The sequence below is a fragment of the Stegostoma tigrinum genome, chromosome 20, assembly GCF_030684315.1.
Source record: "Stegostoma tigrinum isolate sSteTig4 chromosome 20, sSteTig4.hap1, whole genome shotgun sequence".
NCBI classification, from domain to species: Eukaryota; Metazoa; Chordata; class Chondrichthyes; order Orectolobiformes; family Stegostomatidae; genus Stegostoma; species Stegostoma tigrinum.
In genome coordinates this window covers 22,658,288-22,681,864 of record NC_081373.1, presented here as the reverse complement: position 1 = coordinate 22,681,864, position 23,577 = coordinate 22,658,288, and the positions used below count along the sequence as shown (strand labels likewise).

General features: G+C 41.0%; 1 protein-coding gene across 1 annotated transcript in view; it reads right to left on the bottom strand.

Annotated features, from left to right (window-relative positions):
- ablim1b (actin binding LIM protein 1b) overlaps positions 1-23,577 on the bottom strand; it is a 235,828-nt gene that overhangs the window by 200,453 nt on the left and 11,798 nt on the right. The window contains exon 2 of the mRNA XM_048550727.2: positions 2,697-2,831. Coding sequence (XP_048406684.2) covers positions 2,697-2,831 — 135 coding nt within the window. The remainder of the gene's footprint in view (positions 1-2,696; positions 2,832-23,577) is intronic.

Genomic DNA, 23,577 nt, shown 5'->3' with positions numbered 1-23,577 from the left:
TTACCAGAAAATCTCACCAGATACTAGAAGAATGAAGTAAGATGGAGATCTGCTTTGTGCTCAGAATATTGAAGTTTGGCTTCTCCTTATGCAATTGATAATACTGTGGAAAAAAATCCAACCTTTCAATAGTTTAGCCATTCTTCATTGTTATTTGTTTTATTTCTCAAAGTGCTCTCAAACTTGAAGGCAGTCGCCTTTCCTACGACCAAGGGTGCTATCCGTTAGTATTACATCTGTTTTAATTTGGATGTACGGGGCCAATTTTCATCAGAAATTTGGGAACAGGATTAGGTCACTTTGCCCTTTCACTCTGTTGAAATTCAATGATATCATTGTTGATCTGTGGTCTAGCTCCAGGTCCTTTAGCTTCATATTACTTAATGCTATTGATTAACAACAAAAAAATAGTCAATTTCAGATCTGGAATTAACAATTGGTCTAGCATCAATTGATGACTGTCTAAGAGAGAGTTCCAGATCTCTATCACTGTTGGCACTCTTCGGCAAAAGATTGCAGCACAAAGACCAGATGCCTGGAGGTTCATTAAAGGTCTCAGTGACAACTCGTGCTCATGAAGCAGGCTGGATTGCACTTTACTGACTATTACTTTAATTAGTGATCTAGTTTAATCAGTGAGCAACTAAACAGGATTAAAGAAGGTTGCTACACGTTGCTTTGAAACTATGCTGAGATTTCATCGTTCATTTGCTCGTGGACGTTTGGGGAGGACCTTTGAAACCCATTGGGTGTCTCCTTGCAAGACTTCTCCAAAACTGTTCAACATTAATTCTGGAAAGTCATCCAAAATGATTAATGCTATGCAGCAGCTTATAGAAGTCACCAGGAGAAAGGTGGTGCTCTGCATAATGAACAGAAGGAGAGCCAGAGGGATAGGAAGAACAGATTGGAACTATGAGATGGCACTTCCCCACCATCACATCTTCGCCTTCCACACTTTGGGAACAGGACATTGCTCCTCTTCCTCTGGTCCTATTCCATTAGGCTATGCCCGAATACTTGTGTTCACTCTCCTTTATTTCCGAAGCAATCCTGCGTCATCCAGGACAAACCACACCTTCAGCTGATGTGGATATATGGAGCCCGCAGATATTAATGACATGAAAAATGCACCAAAAGAATAAAAAAGCCCTATAGCTCTCAACCTGCATGCGTCCGTTGCACCAAGGAGATTTGATTTTAAAGCATCAAGAGCACAAAATTGTGATCAGTAGCACCCATTCTTCAGGAGCCAAATGTGCTATTCAGGATCCAAAACAGCACTGATGCTCTTGTACATCTGCCAAGAATCAGACCAAAGACCAATCAAAAGCATCATTTACCTCCATCTGAAGCAGCTGTTCATCCATTTGTATGTGTAAATGTACAACTTAACACACACTTCTGGTCCCACTATAACTTTGGTTTGCCCTCAGACAGCCATTGTCAGTTGCAGAAAGTTAACATTAAACATGATAAAATGAATATTTAATATATTCACATCTGCACAATTGCCTGATCACCCAACTCTCACATCCAACCACTCAAAACACCGCAATCCTTTGTCCCAGCCCTGACCTCCTGGCCCACACGAACGTGTACCCCAACTCCCAAGGAATCGCTAAAGTTTGCAAGCTTCCAACCCACTGCCCCTAAAGTACATCTGAGGTCTCCGACCTTACTATCTATTTTCCTATCAAGTCTACATCACAAACTCCGTGACCCACCTTCATGCCCTTGTGAATTGGAGAACTAACCAGTGCAGGGTCCTACTGCAACGGTATCCTCATTATGAAGAGATCCAAGATCCAAAATCCAGAATTTGTTGAACAATAAAATCTGGCACGAGCTTTTAAAACTGTACTGGCAAGGTGCCCAATCATAATCTTCCTGCTTTGCAGAATCAGCAAGACAACATAGTAGTTTAGCAAGGAGCTATCTTCATCAATTTAGTTTTGATGCCATAACAGGATGTTAGAAAGGACTCTTAGGGTCAAGGGTAAATAAATATTAAAGACACCACGTGCAGAGTGGAAAATCTGACTGCGTCCTTGGCACAATTAACATTCCTTTACCTATGTTTCCCAGAGCTCCCTCGAAATTCCTGGAATGAGGCTGTGGGATGGATGAATAGTTCTTCTAAAACGTACATCAAGCAGATTTCATGCCTCTGCCCCTTATTTCTTTTTCAAACTTCTGCGAAGGTAAGATTCAGCAACAGCAAACACAAATACAAGCCAATGTTTTACAGTCCATATAAATGAGAAGTAGCAGTCACCTCGCTGACTGCTGGTTATGATAAGAGGTCTCCCCATCTGAACAAATTGTGACAGCCTCATTGAAATGACTTTCATGCAGGTTCTACAACAGTCAGCAACTAGGGCTGAACCTGCCTGCTAAGACCAAGGTTCAAACACTGGTTCAAGGTTTCACCCCTTCATTAACTGTGTCGTCCTTTCATCAAAGCAGCCCTCGAAGATGATATCGAACAAATGTTTCACCCAAGTTACGAATGCACAGGGTGCTATGTTTTAGGCATGTCTAACAAGTAAAACTTGACATACTACGAAAATAAATTATCCGACTGTGAACACACGAGGTACTGTTTACAGCAGGTCTTGTTTACCTTGAAACTTTGGAGTTAAACAGAAATAGGAAAAAATTCAAAAGTCAAGAATTACTTTTGACACTCCTACCTTTGCAAGTGAAGCATTTGAGGTGGAAATGTCTTGATTGGACACGTAGTACTTGTCCTTTACATGGGTCTCCACATTTGAAACAGTGGATGGCTGGCTTTTCTGTGGGCTTGTGAGGGTCCTGAGGGTGAGCCACTATAGAGAAAAAGAAAACGTAAGTGAAGCAGGCTATCAACTATGAGAAATCAGTATGTATTTGCATCTTCAACACCAAATGGCTAGAGAAAGACAGGCAATAATAAATCCTGAACAAAATCGAAGTTGCTAGAAAAATCCAGCATGTCTGGCAGCATCTGTGAAGGGGAAAAAAAAGCAGAGTTAACGTTTTGGGTCCGGTGACCCTTCCTCAGAAATAAATCTTGTGTCAGCAGCCAGACAGAAATACCTAAATGGTATCACTTATTAAATGTATCAGAGATAATGGGAACTGCAGATGCTGGAGATTCCAAGATAATAAAATGTGAGGCTGGATGAACACAGCAGGCCAAGCAGCATCTCAGGAGCACAAAAGCTGACGTTTCGGGCCTAGACCCTTCATCAGAGAGGGGGATGGGGGGAGGGAACTGGAATAAATAGGGAGAGAGGGGGAGGCGGACCGAAGATGGAGAGTAAAGAAGATAGGTGGAGAGGGTGTAGGTGGGGAGGTAGGGAGGGGATAGGTCAGTCCAGGGAAGACGGACAGGTCAAGGAGGTGGGATGAGGTTAGTAGGTAGCTGGGGGTGCGGCTTGGGGTGGGAGGAAGGGATGGGTGAGAGGAAGAACCGGTTAGGGAGGCAGAGACAGGTTGGACTGGTTTTGGGATGCAGTGGGTGGGGGGGAAGAGCTGGGCTGGTTGTGTGGTGCAGTGGGGGGAGGGGACGAACTGGGCTGGTTTAGGGATGCAGTAGGGGAAGGGGAGATTTTGAAACTGGTGAAGTCCACATTGATACCATATGGCTGATACCATATGGCTGCAGGGTTCCCAGGCGGAATATGAGTTGCTGTTCCTGCAACCTTTGGGTGGCATCATTGTGGCACTGCAGGAGGCCCATGATGGACATGTCATCAAGAGAATGGGAGGGGGAGTGGAAATGGTTTGCGACTGGGAGGTGCAGTTGTTTGTTGCGAACTGAGCGGAGGTGTTCTGCAAAGCGGTCCCCAAGCCTCCGCTTGGTTTCCCCAATGTAGAGAAAGCCGCACCGGGTACAGTGGATGCAGTATACCACATTGGCAGATGTGCAGGTGAACCTCTGCTTAATGTGGAATGTCATCTTGGGGCCTGGGATGGGGGTGAGGGAGGAGGTGTGGGGACAAGTGTAGCATTTCCTGCGGTTGCAGGGGAAGGTCCCGGCACCTTTGGGGACCGCTTTGCAGAACACCTCCGCTCAGTTCGCAACAAACAACTGCACCTCCCAGTCGCAAACCATTTCCACTCCCCCTCCCATTCTCTTGATGACATGTCCATCATGGGCCTCCTGCACTGCCACAATGATGCCACCCGAAGGTTGCAGGAACAGCAACTCATATTCCGCCTGGGAACCCTGCAGCCATATGGTATCAATGTGGACTTCACCAGTTTCAAAATCTCCCCTTCCCCCACTGCATCCCTCAACCAGCCCAGTTCATCCCCTCCCCCCACTGCACCACACAACCAGCCCAGCTCTTCCCCCCACCCACTGCATCCCAAAACCAGTCCAACCTGTCTCTGCCTCCCTAACCGGTTCTTCCTCTCACCCATCCCTTCCTCCCACCCCAAGCCGCACCCCCAGCTACCTACTAACCTCATCCCACCTCCTTGACCTGTCCGTCTTCCCTGGACTGACCTATCCCCTCCCTACCTCCCCACCTACACCCTCTCCACCTATCTTCTTTACTCTCCATCTTCGGTCCGCCTCCCCCTCTCTCCCTATTTATTCCAGTTCCCTCCCCCCATCCCCCTCTCTGATGAAGGGTCTAGGCCCGAAACGTCAGCTTTTGTGCTCCTGAGATGCTGCTTGGCCTGCTGTGTTCATCCAGCCTCACATTTTATTATCACTTATTAAATGGATTATTTTGTAATGAATGCATAGCTGATTCTTTGCACAGTCTTTCAAACCATCAGGGAATTTGGTATGGAGACAATACAAAGTTCAAGAAACTGTTCAAATTGAACTACTTTTGCATGTAAATCGCTATAGCTGGGACATTATTGTCAAATCCTGCTTTTTATTTCAGAGGCGAGTTCAAACCTAACCTAAAAATCTAAAATGACAGAATGATTATGAAACAAAAAATTGAAATGAAGACTTCTTTTATTTGTTCCTGGATGAAGGTGACAGTGCCAAAGACAGTATTTGTTCATACCCAGCTACCATGACAGTTTGTGACTGGTGTACAGACTGAACGAGATTGGACATTCTCTCCCAAGAAGGACCTTGGTGAATTTGTTGTATTTTTTTCACAACAACCTTACAACTTTCATAATTAGCACAGACTGAATTTTGTCATTTTTTGCAAAGAGTTTTCTTTGGCAAGTTTCAGGCCGGTCAGTTCACCCAGGTTCATGGTGACTTCTCTCAGGCAATCTTCTCCACAGTTCATTAGTTATGCAACTTGCTTCTTTGAATCGTGTGCCCAGCAGACGAGGATATGCTCACCTCTGCCATGACTTTGCATTGTTCTTGCAGCTGGCACCATATTTATACCCCAGATGTTCATCACTTCAGATGCTACAAGTGTGGCACTGCCCTTCATACTCTGGTGTGAAATGATTACTAATGAGGAAGTGGCCCAGAAAGGGAAGCTGACATCCAGCTATTGTTCACAGGCACCTGGAGGTGTTGATGGATGGGTTGATGAAGCAGTGCTGTATCCCATTGTAAAACCAAAAGAGGCCACACCACTGGTCTCAGTCAGCCTTGATGGGCAATAAATGCTACCTGGCCAACAATGCCCTCATCTTGTGAATGAATATATAAAAAAAACAACAGCCCAGGTCAGTATGACGTCCTGACCGAGACACAATGCACTGCGATGCAAGAATAAATTAATGTTCTTCTGCACACTGCAAGCATAAATGCCACTATCTTCTGTTTCCTCACAATCACAGGGCCACCACCCTGATCAGAACTCTGCCACTGCACCATGCCGATCCCGCCAAGCCTTACAGAATCCAACTCTCATTACAGTGGGCAGCATGTTTACTCAACAATTCTTAGCCACAGCTTCCTCCCAAACTACTTAACTTTTCTGCTTTCTACTCTCTTAACAGGAGACACCTCATCAGCAGTAGTAATTTCTCTTGCATCCACATGATCAGACTCTACCCCCTCCCTTTGTCTCGTTGAGGACAAAGTTAGCACCAGCATCCCCAACCCCCAACTGATGCCTCCACAGTAACCCGAATGGCAAACCTGTAAGCCCTGGACTGGTTGCACCAGGCCGACGTGACTAACTGCAGCCAACACACTGGACTGAAATCTGACAAGGCCCCTGACTGTATGCAGTGGTGCCTCCAGACTGAACACTTGGACCCAATGAGGGACTAGCCCCTCTTGACTTCCACACATGGCCACTCGCTTGAAGCACATGCCACGTATTTGCCTCGTACATAGAACTGACACACGTTGTAGGTATGACACTGACATAACACATTGTGTTGCTTTGTGTCAATCACTCCCTTGACTATTCAGTGCTCCCCACCAGGTCAAGCGGAAACCTTTTCCTGTATACTAAAAAGCAACATAAGGCTGACAGTCTCCAAACAAGTGTAAAATGACTGCACACACTAAGAAATGAAGCTAAGGGCCATAAAATGCTCACAGTTGGGATACATGAATTTCAGCTGTGGCATAGTGCACAAATTAATCTTACAGAAGCATGTAAATCATGGGTGTCCCTCAGCTCCAAAGTGAAGACCTGAAGGTCTGACATGGTATAAGAGTTGGACTGGGGCTCTGTGTAATGGTATGGTGAGGCTGGCGGTTTATGATACTGGCTAACTTGAAGGATAGAAGAGGTCAGTAATTATGGAGTATTTAGGCACATTACGATGAAAGCAGTTAAAGTCGAGAGAAACAAGTGGTAAGCTCCTACCGCCAAGTTGTGTTTCCGACTTGTAGGAATTGGCACCATCTATTTCTCAGGGAAGGGATTGAGAATTGGGAGCTGCATATGAAAGAGACAACTTCGCAAACAGTGAAATGTAAATGCAAATACTTGCAAATAAGGTGATCACTGCTTATTAGCAAGACTTGGAATTCATTATTTCAATCGAAAGGGAATGTTGAGAATTTGATTTTTCCATTTTCACTATTCTTCCCCAACTTTCTTACCATTGCTCTCATTGCTCAAGTGAACAGAAAATTCCATCCTGTGAAGCTACAAAACTGCCCTCGTGGAGAAATGATGAGAGTCAACAGGTTAACAAAGTAAACAAGCTGATGTTGTCAATAAAACCAAAAAAGTGATCAGCACAGAGCATGAATGCTGAAAGCTAAGTGGGTGAAAAATACAGAAGGCCAAAAACAAGGTAATATGTGCCAAAAGGCATCAGGGAACAGGACCCACATGAAACATGGAAATCTCTCCCTTGTTGATACTCAAGGTACAGATGTCTGTTTCCAAGATAAGGGGAGGGAAGATACAATAATCGTAGCAAAAAAATAGCTTTATATAGAGTTAATTTATATCGATTCACCGATTGTTTTTGCAATTTCAGAAGTATTAATACTCGTCAAGCTGGTCACATTGCATTTTTTCATATTTAGCACATTGATACACATCAAGTTATCTGAATCTGTTTTAGTCCTCAACAGAACATTGTTCTACTTAGAGAGAGCGAAGGGGTTGGAGCACTTGTAGGTGTTTGGGATCCATCCCCACTACGCAAGTAACCCCATCTGTGGAATCTCAGCTGTGAGCCCTGGTCTCAGATCAAAGGAGCACTGTACCAGAATTTTTGTCCTACCAGAGAACGGCCTTGGAAGTTTCTGAGCCTCCATTTACAATTTCATATTGATTCTGTCTCCATTTTTTCTGCCCCTCATTATTTCAATGTTATTGCCAAGGTCACTGAACATTTAATGCAAGGTTATTTTGCCAGTAGCATTGCACAATCCACCTCAAAATGTTTCTTGTTCAAATTAATCGTTAATAATTTTAAAATGGAAAATTCATCATGTTGCACAGGGATACGAATATCTACAGAGAACACGACACCCTACGTGTAATCACATGGACTGAAAGGAATGTTTGGCATTTTTGAATCGTTACTAATTCAGAGCTCAGTTGCATATTATTGTGTTTCACCCTGCAGCAACTTTAAATGGAATTATTTGAATTAGTTATCGCTGAGCCAGATGTAAATTGGACAGAAAAGACTTACTTAATGCTTTGAGCCAGTGAAATTCTCTCTTCCAGGTATTTGAAAGTAGAAAAATATCTGTTGCTGTTAACCAGATAAGAATTGGAAAATAGAGAATTACTGTCAGTCCAAATATGGATCAATTGCATTGCATCAAGTTTCCTCTTTTGCTGAACCAAACATGGATTGTCAAAACACAGGCAATTCAATCAGCCATTGCAAAAAATACATCAAGATGGCTATCTGTACTCTGATTCAGCTTCAAAAGAAATTTAATTTCACTATTACTGGGCACATTTTCCTATTAAGCATTTTAATCTGAGGATAGATCTGAAGATAAAACCAACTGTAAAACTGATTCGTTGTCAGACTTCTAAAATGTAGTGCTGCAGTAAGATTTCCATACAGTGTGCCTTCTAGTTTGTCAGTTGCCTCTCCAGATTGTATTTCATTGTACTGCAAAGAATCTTCAGATTGTTAGTTGCGTTTTATGATGCACCCCGTTCATCTCATTCATTTCTTAAACTGACGTGTGATTTTTAGCACATTCTAGGAGCAGGTTCCCTAGAGGCAGACTAATTAAACATCACACAGCAGATGATTAACTTCAGCTGAGAACATGGGTTTCCAGAATGAACCTACAAAACGTAATCATTTTGCACACTAATCTATGTTCTTACAAGGCCAGCAGCAAGGTCCAAAAACCATCATGCACTGTTAATAGTAAAATGTGAGGCTGGATGAACACAGCAGGCCAAGCAGCATCTCAGGAGCACAAAAGCTGACGTTTCGGGCCTAGACCCTTCATCAGAGAGGTGCTCCTGAGATGCTGCTTGGCCTGCTGTGTTCATCCAGCCTCACATTTTATTATCTTGGAATCTCCAGCATCTGCAGTTCCCATTATCTCTCATGCACTGTTAATAGCCACTTATGTAGGGCATGGTGACCTTTGCCTGATGTTCAAATGTGTTCTCTGTACTATGACGTTTGTTTGGACAATTTGTTAATTAATTGACTTCAAAGTTGACCTTTGACTCAACAGCCTCTGCTAACCTACAAATGTAAGTCTTTTTGCTGCATGCCTGAAAGCTGCAACATCAATGTGATGGCACCCTCAAGTTTCATAACAGTCCAACCGTGATTAAATACATTACAAAGCTCAAGCAAAGGAGTACGTCCGGGACAAAATGAGCAAGAGTGGGTGGCAGGGGAAATGCACGAAGAAAGAGATAGCACTACCCATGTCTAAAAGATAAAAAAAAAGGAGCTGACCCATTCCCCTTGGTCCTGGAATCTTTGCTGCATTGAGTGTGCTCATATTACAAGAATAGAAAACACACCCATGATGTTGAAGTAAATAAAAATAAGTGCCAAGAATAAGAATTTTACAGTTGCATTATTGGAAGTGAGTGGTCATAATAAAGAGAATATTTCTCTCTATAATAATCATTGCATTTCTAGTGTAGCTACAAGCAGATTTCAATTTTAGATACTTGATTAATATAATGGCACTGAAAACAATAAAATTTGCATTGTCCTCTTTCCCAATTTAACCAAATGCCTAAAGATGTAATACAATGTCAACAGAATTAAATAAGATTTCAAAAGCTTTTCCAGTGAGATGCACCTCATACACAGTCCAAGTGCTTTGCATAGCTAAAAGTACAATCACTTCCTCTTCAAAGCTTTTAAACACTACATCATATTGTTCAGTTTGTCATGGCAGCATTCAACTTGCCAAAGTCCTAACCAGTGAACGAAGTGCTTTCCTGTTGTTGCTTCGTTGGCATTCTTGGTCGCAGTGTAATGTGACATTGTTTTGCCCTTGTCTGTTATATCCATTATCTGAAACACGCACAGCTTGATCTTGCTCTTCCTTCCATACAACCAAAATACTGATTTCTTATTCACTGAAGTGTGTGCCTAGGAGAAACTAACTAAAGTGCAAACAGTTTTAATTACGGTTCACAGAATGACAGAGAACCCCAGGGTTTTTACAAAAAGTAATCCGCAGAAGAATCATTAGCATCTATTACACTTTTGCATAAATTACTGGCATATTCACCAATCTTTTGATTTTTTTTAATGAACGAGAAGTGAGAATTGGCCTCATGTTTCCCTCACTCTACATGAGGAGAGGCAAAAGTGAAACGAGTGTTCCACTGTTTCCATTTCACATCCTCTGTTTAAAAACATTACTTCCTCTGCTGCATCCACTTGTGTTTTACTTATCACTCATTACATGTCCCTGTGCAAATTTAGGATTCCAAATCACATCACTTTTATTGAAAGATATGTATAGGAAAACATCTGCTTCCTTAAAAATGAAAAATTGCATAAGCAAGCAACTAAAAACAAAACAACTTTAGCAACCGTCTCCACCATAGTACATGAACTTGGTGATAGTTATTTCAAATTTGATTTCTGATAATCTAACTTTTGGTCAAGCATTAGGTACACCTCTCTGTTCAGGTGAAGCCAAAAGATTACTTGGCACAACTTGAAGGAGATCGTGGATGACTTATCCTCCCTCATCAAGCTCCACCAATGCAGACTATTTATTTATTCCAGGTTCTGTTTGTGGGACTTGGATGTGCGCAAATTAGTTGCTGGATCTGCCAAGACAACAACAGTGGACCTAAAATGCACGAGAGCAGGGTTACAGAAGATAGTGACAAGAATGCTGCCAGACATGGAGAATTTCAGCCACAAAACGAAGACAAGGTGGGTCAGGGCTGTTTTTCCATGGAACAGAAAACGCTAAAGAATGGCAAGGATTAATTAAAAAGAATAAAGTTATTAGGGGTCTACACAAACCTATGGAAGAACCAATTTCAGTTTGCAGTGAGATCAATATTAATGATAACAGATAAGAACAAAAAATTCGAGGGGAGTTAAGGAGATTTTTGTTTCAGGCAGCGAGTGTCTGGAAATCGCTGCTTGAAAGGATGGTCGAATCAGAGGCTCTCTTGTATCAAGGAAGCTTTTGAAAATGCACTTGATGTGCTTAGCCCCAAGGCTACAGATCAACAATTGTGAAGTGGGAATCAGCTGGAGGGTAGATAATGGGAACTGCAGATGCTGGAGAATCCAAGATAATAAAGTGTGAAGCTGGATGAACACAGCAAGCCAAGCAGCATCTCAGGAGCACAAAAGCTGACGTTTCAGGCCTAGACCCGAGAGCCTCTCTGATGAAGGGTCCAGGCCCGAAACGTCAGCTTTTGTGCTCCTGAGATGCTGCTTGGCCTGCTGTGTTCATCTAGCTGCACACTTTGTTGTCTTGGATTCTCCAGCATCTGCAGTTCCCATTATTTCTGATACATTGTGTACGTATTAGTCTTTTTCTGGAGAATTTCATTCTCCTCTGCTTTAAAGGGCTATTAATAATCAAAACATTGAGAACATCCAGGAGATCACCTGTTGTTCAATGAAACCAAATCGAATATCTCAGAATTTTATCAAATTACAGCATATGTTTACTATGTTCTAATTATCACAGAGCCTAAGATATCTGTACAACATATTAGATTTTTCTCTTGACATCATTATTTGCGCTGTAAAAAGTCACTGTTCCCCTTTAAGAAAAATGGAGGCACCCTCAGCTCCTGAACAGACAGGAAATCCCCGAACGCATTACTTTTATGGAGTCAATTTTTAAAAAATTTGTTCCTAAGAGGTGAGCATTGCAGGCTAGGCCAGCATTTAGTGCCCATTCTTGGTTGGCCTTCACAAGCCTGAAGTCACTTTACCTGACAAAGCTATTTATCCATGCATATAATGCATTACAAAAAAGTATTTGAGGGCTTTTGAAATTTAGCGATGATAAACTCTAGAAACAAACAGATGCAATAATTTAAAGAAAAAGTTCCCACCTCATTGTGTATAACCCAAAGTATACCATCCTTATAAAGACAGATGAAAGTGTTTCTTCATTCCACACACTTCTCAGACTTGGATTTATCTCTATTTATTCAGTGTTACTAAGTCAAAATCCTGTAATTCCTAATTACACGTATATGTATCTAACCCTCACGGGCTGCAGAAGTTCAAGAATTTAACTCACAGGTATTGCCCTTGTGAAGGTTATGATGTGAAGGTGCGGCTTTTGGACTCGGGTAGACAAGGTTAGAAGTCACATGACACCAGGTTATAGTCCAACATGTTTGTTTGAAATCAGAAGATAGGAGTCACTTCACCCGACGAAGGAGCAGCACCACTCGTGTTTCACGGCAACTAACTGGTTACAAAAGAGGCACTGTTAACTGGGGGATTAAGTGTAACGTGAAATTATAGAACCTTTGATATCTGGCTCAAAAAAAACAGAAATGTCTCTAAAATGTTATCTGCAATGTCAACACTCTATTCTTTTATTTGCTGAACTTGTATCAATTAGTCATGGTGCCAATTTGAAAATGTTTCTAAATTTCTGTCTGTGTTTCAGCTCTATTATACCAGAATGTGAACTTTAGTCTGAGATACAAAACCTGACAGATCTCCAAGTAACAGACTATCTAGAATATTTAGCCTTTCCAGCTATTAGATCAATTTGCACTAACAAGAGTTAAGAAACAAATAATGAGTAACCACATCTCCCTTCTTTTTGTTTTGTCGCTAAATGGTCCATTCCTCCAAGGTACCACGGTACTCATATGGGTTGTCCACAATTACTACCCCACCAGGTAAAATCATGGAAAAATCCAAAACTACTGCTATCACTTCCCATTATGTTTGAATCATGTGACACAATCCCCCAGAAAAATAATGGCTGATATGTTTCTCAATCCCATTCTCCTGCCTTCTCCTCGTAACCTTTGTTTCCCTTACCAATCAAGAATCCATCTCTCTCAGTCTTAAATACACTCAAAGACTTGGTCTCCACAACTTTCTGTGCCATTGAGTTCCATAGATTCACCATGCTCTGGCTGAAGAAATTCCACCTCATCTCAGTTCTAAAGGATCATCCCTTCACTCAGACTGTGCCCTCAGGACCTAGTCTCTCTGACTAGTGGAATCATCTTCTCTAAGGCAACTCTATCGAGGCCTTGATAACTAAGTGTGGAGCTGGGGCCTTTCAGTGTTTTGTAAGTTTCATTGAGATAGCCTTCAACCTACTAAGCTTCATTGAGTACAGGCCCAGAGTCCTCAACCACTCCTCATATGACAAGCCCTTCATCACCAGGATTATTATTATAAACCCCCTCCAATGGCAGCATATCTTTCCTCAGATATGGGTCCAAAACTTCTCACAATATTCCAAATGCAGTCTGATCAGAGCCTTACACAGCCCCAGCAGTATACCTCTCTTCTTGTGGTGTCAAGAGGGATAGAAAACATTTAATGCTATTTTAAAATCTGGAAAGAGGATTCTGTTGGTAAACATGAATCCATTGTCAATTGTCAGTTCACTAGTCCATTTGGTTCACTAATGTCCTATAAAGGAAGGAACCTGCCATCCTTACCCGGTCTGGCCTACATGTGATTCCAGATCCACAGCAACATGGTTGACTCTTAACTGCCCTCTGGGCCAATTAGGGATGGGCAATAAATGCTGCCAAGCCAGCAACACCCTCATCCCATGAATGAATAAAAAAAATTACTCTCTCTGTTCCAGACAATGGAGTGAAAAATTGATAGGCATTTAAAATTGGAATCTAATCTACATTTGTTTGTATTAGCTGCGCAAAGCACAATATTGAACAATGTACAGATGCATGAAAAAGGGCTTTGAGGATTAAAGCTTGCTAACAGCCTCATTAGCAGCTTAAGTATTCTGGCATCATTCTCGTTAGTGCATTCCAATTGGTCTATATTACAACTGTGAACCTACAATTCAAAAACATGCATAATTTTGTAGGAACTGAGATAACAAGGTGTAGAGCTGGATGAACACAGCAGGCCAAGCAGCAGGGGAGCAGGAAGACTGACGTTTTGAAGGATCTAGGCCAGAAATGTCAGCCTTCCTGCTCTTCTGATGCTGCTTGGCTGGCTGTATTCATCCAGCTCTACACCTTGTTATCTCATAATTGATTGTAACCTCTTTTTGGGATGTCCTGCAGTTGTGAAAGGTGCTACATAAATGCAAGTATTTTTAGTTCTCCTTGGATCACATTTGATGAAATGTAATTGTCCACAAGTCCTGTCTGTAGTTTACGTAAACTAAAAAAAGTGATTTGAATATATTTTGCCACTGCACAAGGGCTTATAATACAACTGTGATAAAATTTTGAGAGATAGCGCTACAATGATCAAGCAACTGCTTGGACATCAGCCGGAGATGGTCGGCTGGTCTGGCCAGCTGACAAAGATTTCTGCTCTTACACTTGTTTGATTAAACAGTTCCAGTTCTTAAGAAAGCAGACTGCTTTGTTTGCTTATTGTGATCGATGAAACAACTCTTTCCAGTTTGAGCAAGATTTGACTGGGATACATTTGCACATTAACCCTGACCCAAGCTTGTTTGTACAAAATCATTAGTCAAGGCCTGTAGTTAGAGAAAGATTGAAACCTCTTTCCCTACGTGCCTGATTCATAGGCTGAATGAATACAAGACCATCGATTATATTGTCTGAATCATTAATCTTTCAGGTTTTTAAGCAAAGTTATTTTGATCCTGAAATTGCAAACATTTTTTTCAAAATTCTTGACTCTCTTATTTGCACACAAAAAAAAGTTATTTTACAGCATGCAGAAATTGTGTATGTGCTGGGCCTGATAAATTTACTCATTTAGTTTAATTTCCCTTTCTTTTTCAACTTCAAATTAGTAGCTTTTTCGAAATCATCACAAAGTTTGCTTCCACTGCTGTGTGTGGCACGTAATAACTGTGTGCCGACAAACATTTCTCCTGGCCTCTCCTTTCATCTGTTCGGTAATAATCTTATATTTGTATCCATTTATTGCCAACTGAACAACCATATTAAAATCAATTTTTCCCTTTTAATTGTATCTTATAATGAGGTGCGTGGGAACATGTCAAAGCTTGGTAATGAAGGGCTCGACAGGGAGTGCCAGGAAGAAAACAACATGGAGGTTCCTGGGTTTTCTTCAGCAGGACAGTGGTCGGGAGTTATCACCATGGCTGTAGTACAATTAAAACACAGAAATGAAGATTCCCAACAAGACTAGAAACCTGCCCAACAGCCTCCATGTGAAGTTGCAGCTGGAGACCCTCACGGTGTGCATGAGCTACAGAAGACTCAGAGTTTATCAGCCTCTGTGTCATTTGCTTCAGATGGGCAATGCATTGCTGCTACAGACTGTAGATGTCCTGAGACACTGTCACAGAACCATGTCAACTGTTGGAGTGGGACCTAAGATCTGAAAACATGGGTGCCATTGCATCCCAATGGTCAAGGTGGCAGCTGTACAAAATAAAAGCAAATGCACAACACAGCCTCAAACATATCAAGGTAGGTGAAATAACTCCACAGAGGCCAGTATCACATCACTAAGTCACCGTTTATTTCCATGTGATTCAGCTTCCTCAGAGCCAGCTGTCAAAAAGGTTCTGAACACTGACATTTCTGTTTATATATGTCAGCCAAGACTCCCTGTTTGGACCAATTTAACAGCCCTATTTGGGGTACTCTTATTCTATGAGATCCACTTGGCTCACCTTGTTACGATCACTACAGCAGGTACCAACTCAACTTATGCCAGATCACACAGCTTCATCTCTTTAGCCCGAAGAGTTCAGTGCTACAGTGCAGTCAGTAAGCTTTGGAAACATAGCTGGCTTGCCCCAGGTAAAACTCTACAGAGGTTGCAATGCGAATGCTATCACAGCACAGCTAACTTCATCAAGAGAAAAGAATTCCATTCCCTCAATTTACAGGTTATCTGTGATCATTGGAGCCATACTGCAGGACTCCATGCCAGATACCCTGGATGCTGCCAAAATGCCTCTATTTCTAAGAATTGTCATGTTCCTGCTTAGTTTCAAGGGCCAGATGCCTTACAAAGATGGTTACTGAAACTCAAGGATTAATTTCAAATACCATGGCTAACAACTCTGTTGCCATGCCACCGATTGAGATAGTGTGTCAATAGAACGTTGCCCATTCTTTGACCTGGGTCACTATGAAGCAGATGGCTGGACTGCAGAACGTAGGGTTCTGATGCTTGGATTGATCTGGGGGAGCTTGCAGTATACTCCGGACAATGCGCGCTAGACTCTGATTAACCAAAGAGCAGCCCCAGTCTTTCAAGGAGTGAGATGAGAATATTGAGCAGGAGGAACATTATCTTCTACATGACAGAGCAATGCAATATTGGGCATAAAGCCAGACAGGAGTTAACTCACACCCAGTTCCAACAGATGCGAGCTGGGTACAGTGATCATTTGCTGACTGTAAATACGTTGCTACCTGAAAGGTAAGTGGTCACTGTCTAATCCCAGGTGCAAATGCAGCTTTGTTGATTTTTCTTTACTTTGACTATTGTTGAATAAAAGTGAAATTTTTCAAACATTTGAAGACATTCCAGTATGCACTGGTCTTACAATGATCAAGGAGGTGATATTAGGCTACATTTGGCATGAAGGAAAGGTTGATTCTCTTAGACAGTCTTCTGAGATGGGACGATGCTAAGGATAAGTAACCCATGAACCCTGGTTCTTAAATAAGAATACATTTACAAACATGCACTTATATTTGCATCTGGATTTGTTCATTGCATAAGGAAGCCATCTAGAACTCATGGAGAGAATCCTCGTGAAACTTGCTAAAATTGACACTTAGCTGATTTTGGTGCAATACAACCCACATATTGAGAAGAAATTTCAATAATTACTGTCGTTATATCAAAAATTTCAATCATTATTCTTGTTATGCAAAAATTACACCTATTCAGTTTGCAAATTACTCAGTAGCCAATGCTGTTTTCTTTTAACTAATGCACTTTATCAATAAAAATTATATATATATAAAAATGTTCACTGTATAATTAACGGTCTCCACACTTACTCAAAGAGTATTAATGCCGCCATACACAAAAAAAAGTTACCTTCTACAAATTTTTGTTGGCTATTTTTAATTTAATCAAGCAATTCTAGGACAGTCTTAAATTTATCCCATGTTATATCTCTAGAAGGTTACCCACTTAGATATTAGGCTGGCAAGTCTATAGTTATGTGGCTTAACAGTTTTTGATACATTATATTGCCAACCTTACAGGTTCTCCTGTCACAACTCCTTTACTCATTGATAGCTGAGAGATCGAAGTCAAAACCTCTGCTTTGTCGCTTTAACTTTACTCAGAAATATGGAATATGTTCCATCAAAGCCAGTATCTTTTTCATTGTAAGATTTCAATGTTTTTTGGGATAACTTCCCTAGCTATAAATTATCTCTTCTAATTGCTCTAACACTTTCACTTGCACTGTTTCATTTAGAAAACCATATTCTCTGTGAAAAAAAGATGAACACCAGAGTTCTAATCGCGAAAACATGAACATTAATCAGTTGTCTGCAGGAAGCTGATGGCAATCTCAGGGGCCTTGTTTTTCTTAAATTGTATTTTCAAAATAAAATTGCACTGAGATCCTTATTAATTAGGGTAATATTCTGAGTCATTGAGATAGCTTTGTCCTTGCGGCATTGAACCACATAAAGCAACTCTTTTCAATACATTGGATCTGTTTCTGCAGATTGTGGAAAAAAAACAATAGTTTTAAGTTTAGAAAGATTTATCTTCTCCAGCACCTTGTGCATGCATTTGAAGGCAGTATTGACGGCAGGCTGTATTTGGCAGAGCACAGCATTACAGGACCACTTAAAAAATTCGTGGTGGTTTAACCGGAGGGTCATTATGCCTCAGGTGAGGGGCAAGGTTGAGAGGGCAGTCCTTCATGGCAACCTTGACTGGCGCAGGATTTGAATCCATGCTGTTGGTGAAACTCTACATTCAGAAACCAGCCATTCAGCCAATGGAAATAATTGACCAGCTACCTATCCTATGACACATTCAGAAATTTGTGAATATCCATCCCCAGCTCCCCCTGGTCTTGCATCCACCTCAAAATCCAACAAAGTGGTTTCTACTGCATCACAATACCTTTCTTCACAAACTGCATCACTTCAAACTGATTTACATGAAATTGCATCGCTATTTGTCTGCCCACTCACCAAAGCAGATTGCTATTTTTGCAGTCTGCCATCATCCTCCTCACTATTTACTACATTTCTCATATAAATAGTACAACAGTACGGTTTATTTCAAAACAATACTTCCAATTCCGAATCACTTTTATCTATCTTTCAGGAAAGGCCATTGTCGTAATATTGATTCTTGAAAAGGTCCTGCAGCATACATGTCATCAGTATTAAACCTTGTGTTCTTCTCTACGACAAACTGTACAATGATGCTTACTGTCACATTAATCACACATTGAGGAAGCAGCATGCTACTACAGGATAATAGGTTAAATCTAACAGTAACATCTGACATCCACAGAGAAGCACAGAATTCTGGAAGTTATTGTTAATAAAACCCCACACCTCTACATGGTATCATGTTTTATCTTTGACAGCAGAATCTACACAAAAATAATGTCATGTCGTGGACTTAGGTGAACTGTCTATTTGCTTTATACTAAAATGGCTGAAAAAGCTAAGGCTGCTCTGTTCAGTAGAAAGTAAGTTTTTGAAATGTATAGTAGATGACAAGGTAATAATTACTAGAAACAACCTCTGTGGTTCTGAAAAAAAAACTTAAAACGCATGGAGTCTCATCCCCTCAGAAGATAATTAATATCGCATACTTTTCAAACCTGCATATAGTGTTTCAAAGTATGGAGCCTGGATGAACACAGCAGGCCAAGCAGCATCTTCTACAGTTTTGTTTTCCTCCCTTTAAAAAGTTTCTTTCGTTTCACCAGCCGTATAATGATAATTTAAGCACCATGTAAATGTGCTTTGCTTCTTGGGTTACTGCCTGCAATTGTCAATCCACGTGATTGAAGAGCAGCAAGCACACAAAATAACTGTGGTAACTGTATGCAAGGTGAACTTCCATCATCTCAGAAAGGAAAACCAGGACCAACAGTTCTCCTTCCCTAAGTACTGTTATTTTTAAATGCTACATCTGAAGGCAATTTTATTCAGCACATTTGCTGTAAATCAAAGACCTTGTGGTGCCAGGAATATAACCTGGCCAATTATTCAGTCATGTGGTAGCTATATCGTGGAGGTTTTCATGGGGCAGATGAAATCGCATGGAACAAAGGCATGTGTTAAAGTCAACATTTTTACTATTCCTCATGAGAAAATATAGGAATTACTTTATTATTACAGTTGAGACAAATGCTTACACAAACTCAATGGGCCATGGAATCAACTGACCAGTCAGATGTGAAGAAATGAATAAACGGAAATAACAATTGAACTACAAGCCTCTGAAGTCCTTAAAAACTTTTACATGTAAATCAAATTTGAACTTTCACATCAGAGAGTGAATGGCACTTTGAACAATCAGTCAATATCAATGAGAGTAAAGTCAAATAATAATCTCCATATTTTACAGAAATCGCAAACTTGACCAGAGAATTTAACAATCAAGTAGCAAAAGTGAATTTCAAGTCACACATACTCCAGATATGTGTCATCGTCTGAATAGATTGATTAAAAATATCTAGCCTGTGAATACAGACACATTTGAAGTTCTCTTCTTTCTGCAAAAAGAAGGGAGCTAGTTGTAGAAGCTCTCTGGCACTAAAAAGGAATGTATTAAGACAAAATTGTGAAATCTAGGTCAAGACTAAAAAGGTCCATAATAAAGTTTGCCACTAAACAGTAATAAGCTAATTAGCTAAGTAATTGTTGTACTGTAGAAAACTTGGGGAAAAAACTGCCAATTGAGGGAAAATGAATAAGGGAAATAAGGAGCTTTAATTTTTTTGCTTACTTTTACAGAAAACGTTTTGATGATGTCATTCACCTGAAATATTAATTCCATTTCTCTCTCCACAGTTTCTGCCTGACCCATGAATGTTTCCAGCACTGATTTTAAGTATTTGCTTTCCTTCTGGCATTTGTCATTTATTTATTAAACTGCATGCGTATCGACGGACATTATTTCAAATGGATTCATAATGGTCGAGGCATACCTCACAGGCAGTACCTGAGGGCAAACAAAGGGCTGAATTTTACTTCAGGCATCCAGACCCCACCAGAGTTTAAAAAAAGCAAGTCCATATTTGGCAGCAGGGGGATCTCTCAGTCGAGTTAAAGTTGTGGGCAGGATCCTGCATGTGGCCAGTGTCATCAGAAAAATCAGCTGAAATTCTAGTAGTATTAGGAGAGGTGGGTGCCAAGAAGGCAGATCAGAAATTTTGATGATGCATGCATCAAAACAGAGTTGCCCACAAACAGGTATGCCAGCAACTTCCAGTTCCTATGTACCATGAGTTGTTGCATGAGAGCCAATTCCTGCCAATGTATTTCCAGACCATTAAAATGGTTCTTAAATTCAGCAATACAACATAGGAACATAGCACTTAAGAGTTGAATTAGGCCATTTGGCTCTTCAAATGGTGGTGAGGGAACCAAAAGGAAAAAAATCTCCTCGACATTGTCCTGTCTCAGATGTATCTGTCCACAATAGCAGAAGTAGGAGTGACCACTGCACAACCCTTGTGCAGATGAAGTCCCATCTTCACACTGGGATACCTTTCATCATGTTCAGTGGCACTACCCCATTGCTAAATGGGGCACATTTTGAGCAGTTCTAAAAACTGGGCATCCATGAGGTACTGTGGGCCATCAGCAGCACAAAAATTGTATTTAACTACAATGTGTAACTTCATAGTTAAATACATCTCTCACTCTACCACTGCCATCAAACCACAGGGCCAACACCAGTTCAAAGAAGAGTGTGCAGGAGAGCATGCCAGTAGGAGCATCAGGAATATCTGTAAATGAGGTGTTACCCCAGTGAAGGTGCAACACAGGACTACATGCAAGTGACACATGCAGAATAATAACCTTCTTGCTAATACTCAGTTTGGCTTTTGGCAGGGCTGCACAGCTACTGCCTTCATTAGAGTTTGGTTCAAAATGAGGCAAAAGGAGTCAGACTCCTTGACTCAGCCCTTGACATTAGGTACCATTTGACAAAGTAGAACATCAAGGAGCCCTTGCAAAATTGAAGCCATATAAATACTGTGACTAGAAGAAAAGTTTGGGGCTAGGAATTCCCAAAGGCTCAAGTTAGGAGTGTGGTAGAATACCCTGCATTTGCCTGGATGGAAGCAGATCCACCACTCTGGAAGCTCAATACAATCTAGGACAAAGCAATCTGCTTGATCTACATCTTCCAAACCAATTACCTAGATGCACAACGGCAGTAGATGCATGGGAAAGCTACAACTGCAAATTCCTTTCCAAGCCCTGACTAATAAACAAGTTCACCATTCCTTCTGTTTACCAAGTCAAAGTCCTGGACGTCCCTTTGTAAAAGCATTGCAAGTGTTTCGACACATCATGGATCACAGGTGTTCAAGTAGGCAGCTCACCATCAACTTTTTAAGGGTGATTAGGGACGGGCAATAAATGTTGGCCTACCCAGTGGTACTCACCTTGAATGAGCAAACAAAAATGCCTGCTCCTACCTGTTCCTCAGGGAGCTTTACTCTACAATGTCTGTCCAATTCTGCCTTGAACAAGTTCAGTGACACAGCTTTCTCAGAGACTTTGATGTATGAACAACCCATCAGAGATAAAAGAAATCCTAACTTCCATCTTAAAATTGTGTTCATTATTGTACTCTTCTGCCACAAGAAAATACATTCTCCTGATTAACCGCCTGTCAATTCCTCTCAGGATTGTATATGTTTCAATAAGATCACCTTGCATTCTTCTTAATAGAGTCATAGAGTAATACAGCTTGGAAATAGGTCCTTCAGCCCAAACTGATCCATGCTGACCATGGTGCCCACTCAGCTTGTTACAACTGCCCACATTTGGTCCATATTGCTCTAAACCATTCCCATCCATGTACCTATCCAAATGTTTTTTTTAAATGTTGCTAACATACCCACCTCAATCACTTTCAATGAACTATGTACTTGTACTCCTAGGTCCCACTATTCCACAACATTCCTCGGGGCCTTACCATTTACTGCACAAGTACTATCTTGGTGCCATGGGATACAGGCTCAACCTGTCCAACATCTCCTCATTAGAGAAGACCCCTCATGCCAGGAATGAGGTGAGTGAGATTTACTGAGTGAAAGACTTTAGTTATGCCAGATTGCCAGATACTATGGAGCAGATAGCTAATCCACCTGCTGCTCACTGCTTGGCAACTCCCCTGCAACAGGACATTATGGCCATGGACCCCCATTATATTACTGACTCATTGCCTCCATTCCAAGGCCTGTAAAATTCAGTTTTAAATAGCTTTTTCCAAATTCCCAACAGCATGTTCTGTTTGCAATAGTATTTGCAACAGGGAGTGTCTGTAAATGGAAGCATGTTTTCTCCCCACCCATTATTCATTCTGTGACTGCACAGATTTTGAGTTGATTTTATTTTAGAATATGATTTACAGTTTGACTTGTTTGGGTACAGCCCATTTCTGACAGAGGTATCAAACAACTGCTTAGTTGTATAGTCAGGGAGACAGAAAACAAGAAGGAGGGAAGGTCATTTTAAAACAACCAACGTTAAACACAGAGTGAAGAAAAGGCAAATAGTGCGAAAAGTACTCAAAATCAAAATATCCAGATACAACAAAAACAGTTAGCAACTACAAAGGAAGGAGATTGAAATGTTCAGCTGAAAACAAAGAATCCTTCATTACAAGTTAAGATAATTTCTTGCGCCATTTGATATGAAAGAAAATGTGGCACTTATTCTTAACCAAAAATTAAGCATGAACAAAAACAGAAGTTGTTGAAAGTTCAGCAAGTCTGGCAGCGTCTTGAGAAGAAAAAAAAAACAGAATTAACGTTTCAGGTCTGGTCCAGTTCTGAGGAAGAGTCACTGGACCTGAAACATTAACGCTGATTTTTTCTTTGCAGCTGCTGACAGACCTGCTGAGCTTCCAGCAACTTCTGTTTTTGCTCCTGATTTACAGCATCTGCAGTTCTTTGGAGGTGTTTATAAGAAAATTAAGCTTTCCTAGGCAGAGTAATGTCGATGAAATCACAAGAGAAACTGGATGAAGTCCATCCAATACATCTGCATTTCAGAATAACCATTTTGATTTTAGTATCTTGCTGTTTTCCAGTACAGTTTCCTGCTATTAGCAAATCTTTTCAACCTGTTCTAGGTACTCATTATTTGATAAACTTTGCAATGGGGGACGAGTGGCTTCTTGTCCCGCTGCTCTTTGTTACATGAAAATATTTTTGAATTTACTCTCTCTGAAGATAAATTTCCTTACAACTCTCCACTAAAATATCATTTTAAGAGATGTAAGATGCAGAGCTTATCATGTTGATCTCTAGGGCACTTCCTTCTGACATGGAAGAATCAGTTTTACTGATCTCCTTTAGTACCTTAGGCTCAGTTGCCTCAAGCTTTTAAAGGAGAAATACACATGGTACTTTCAAATATA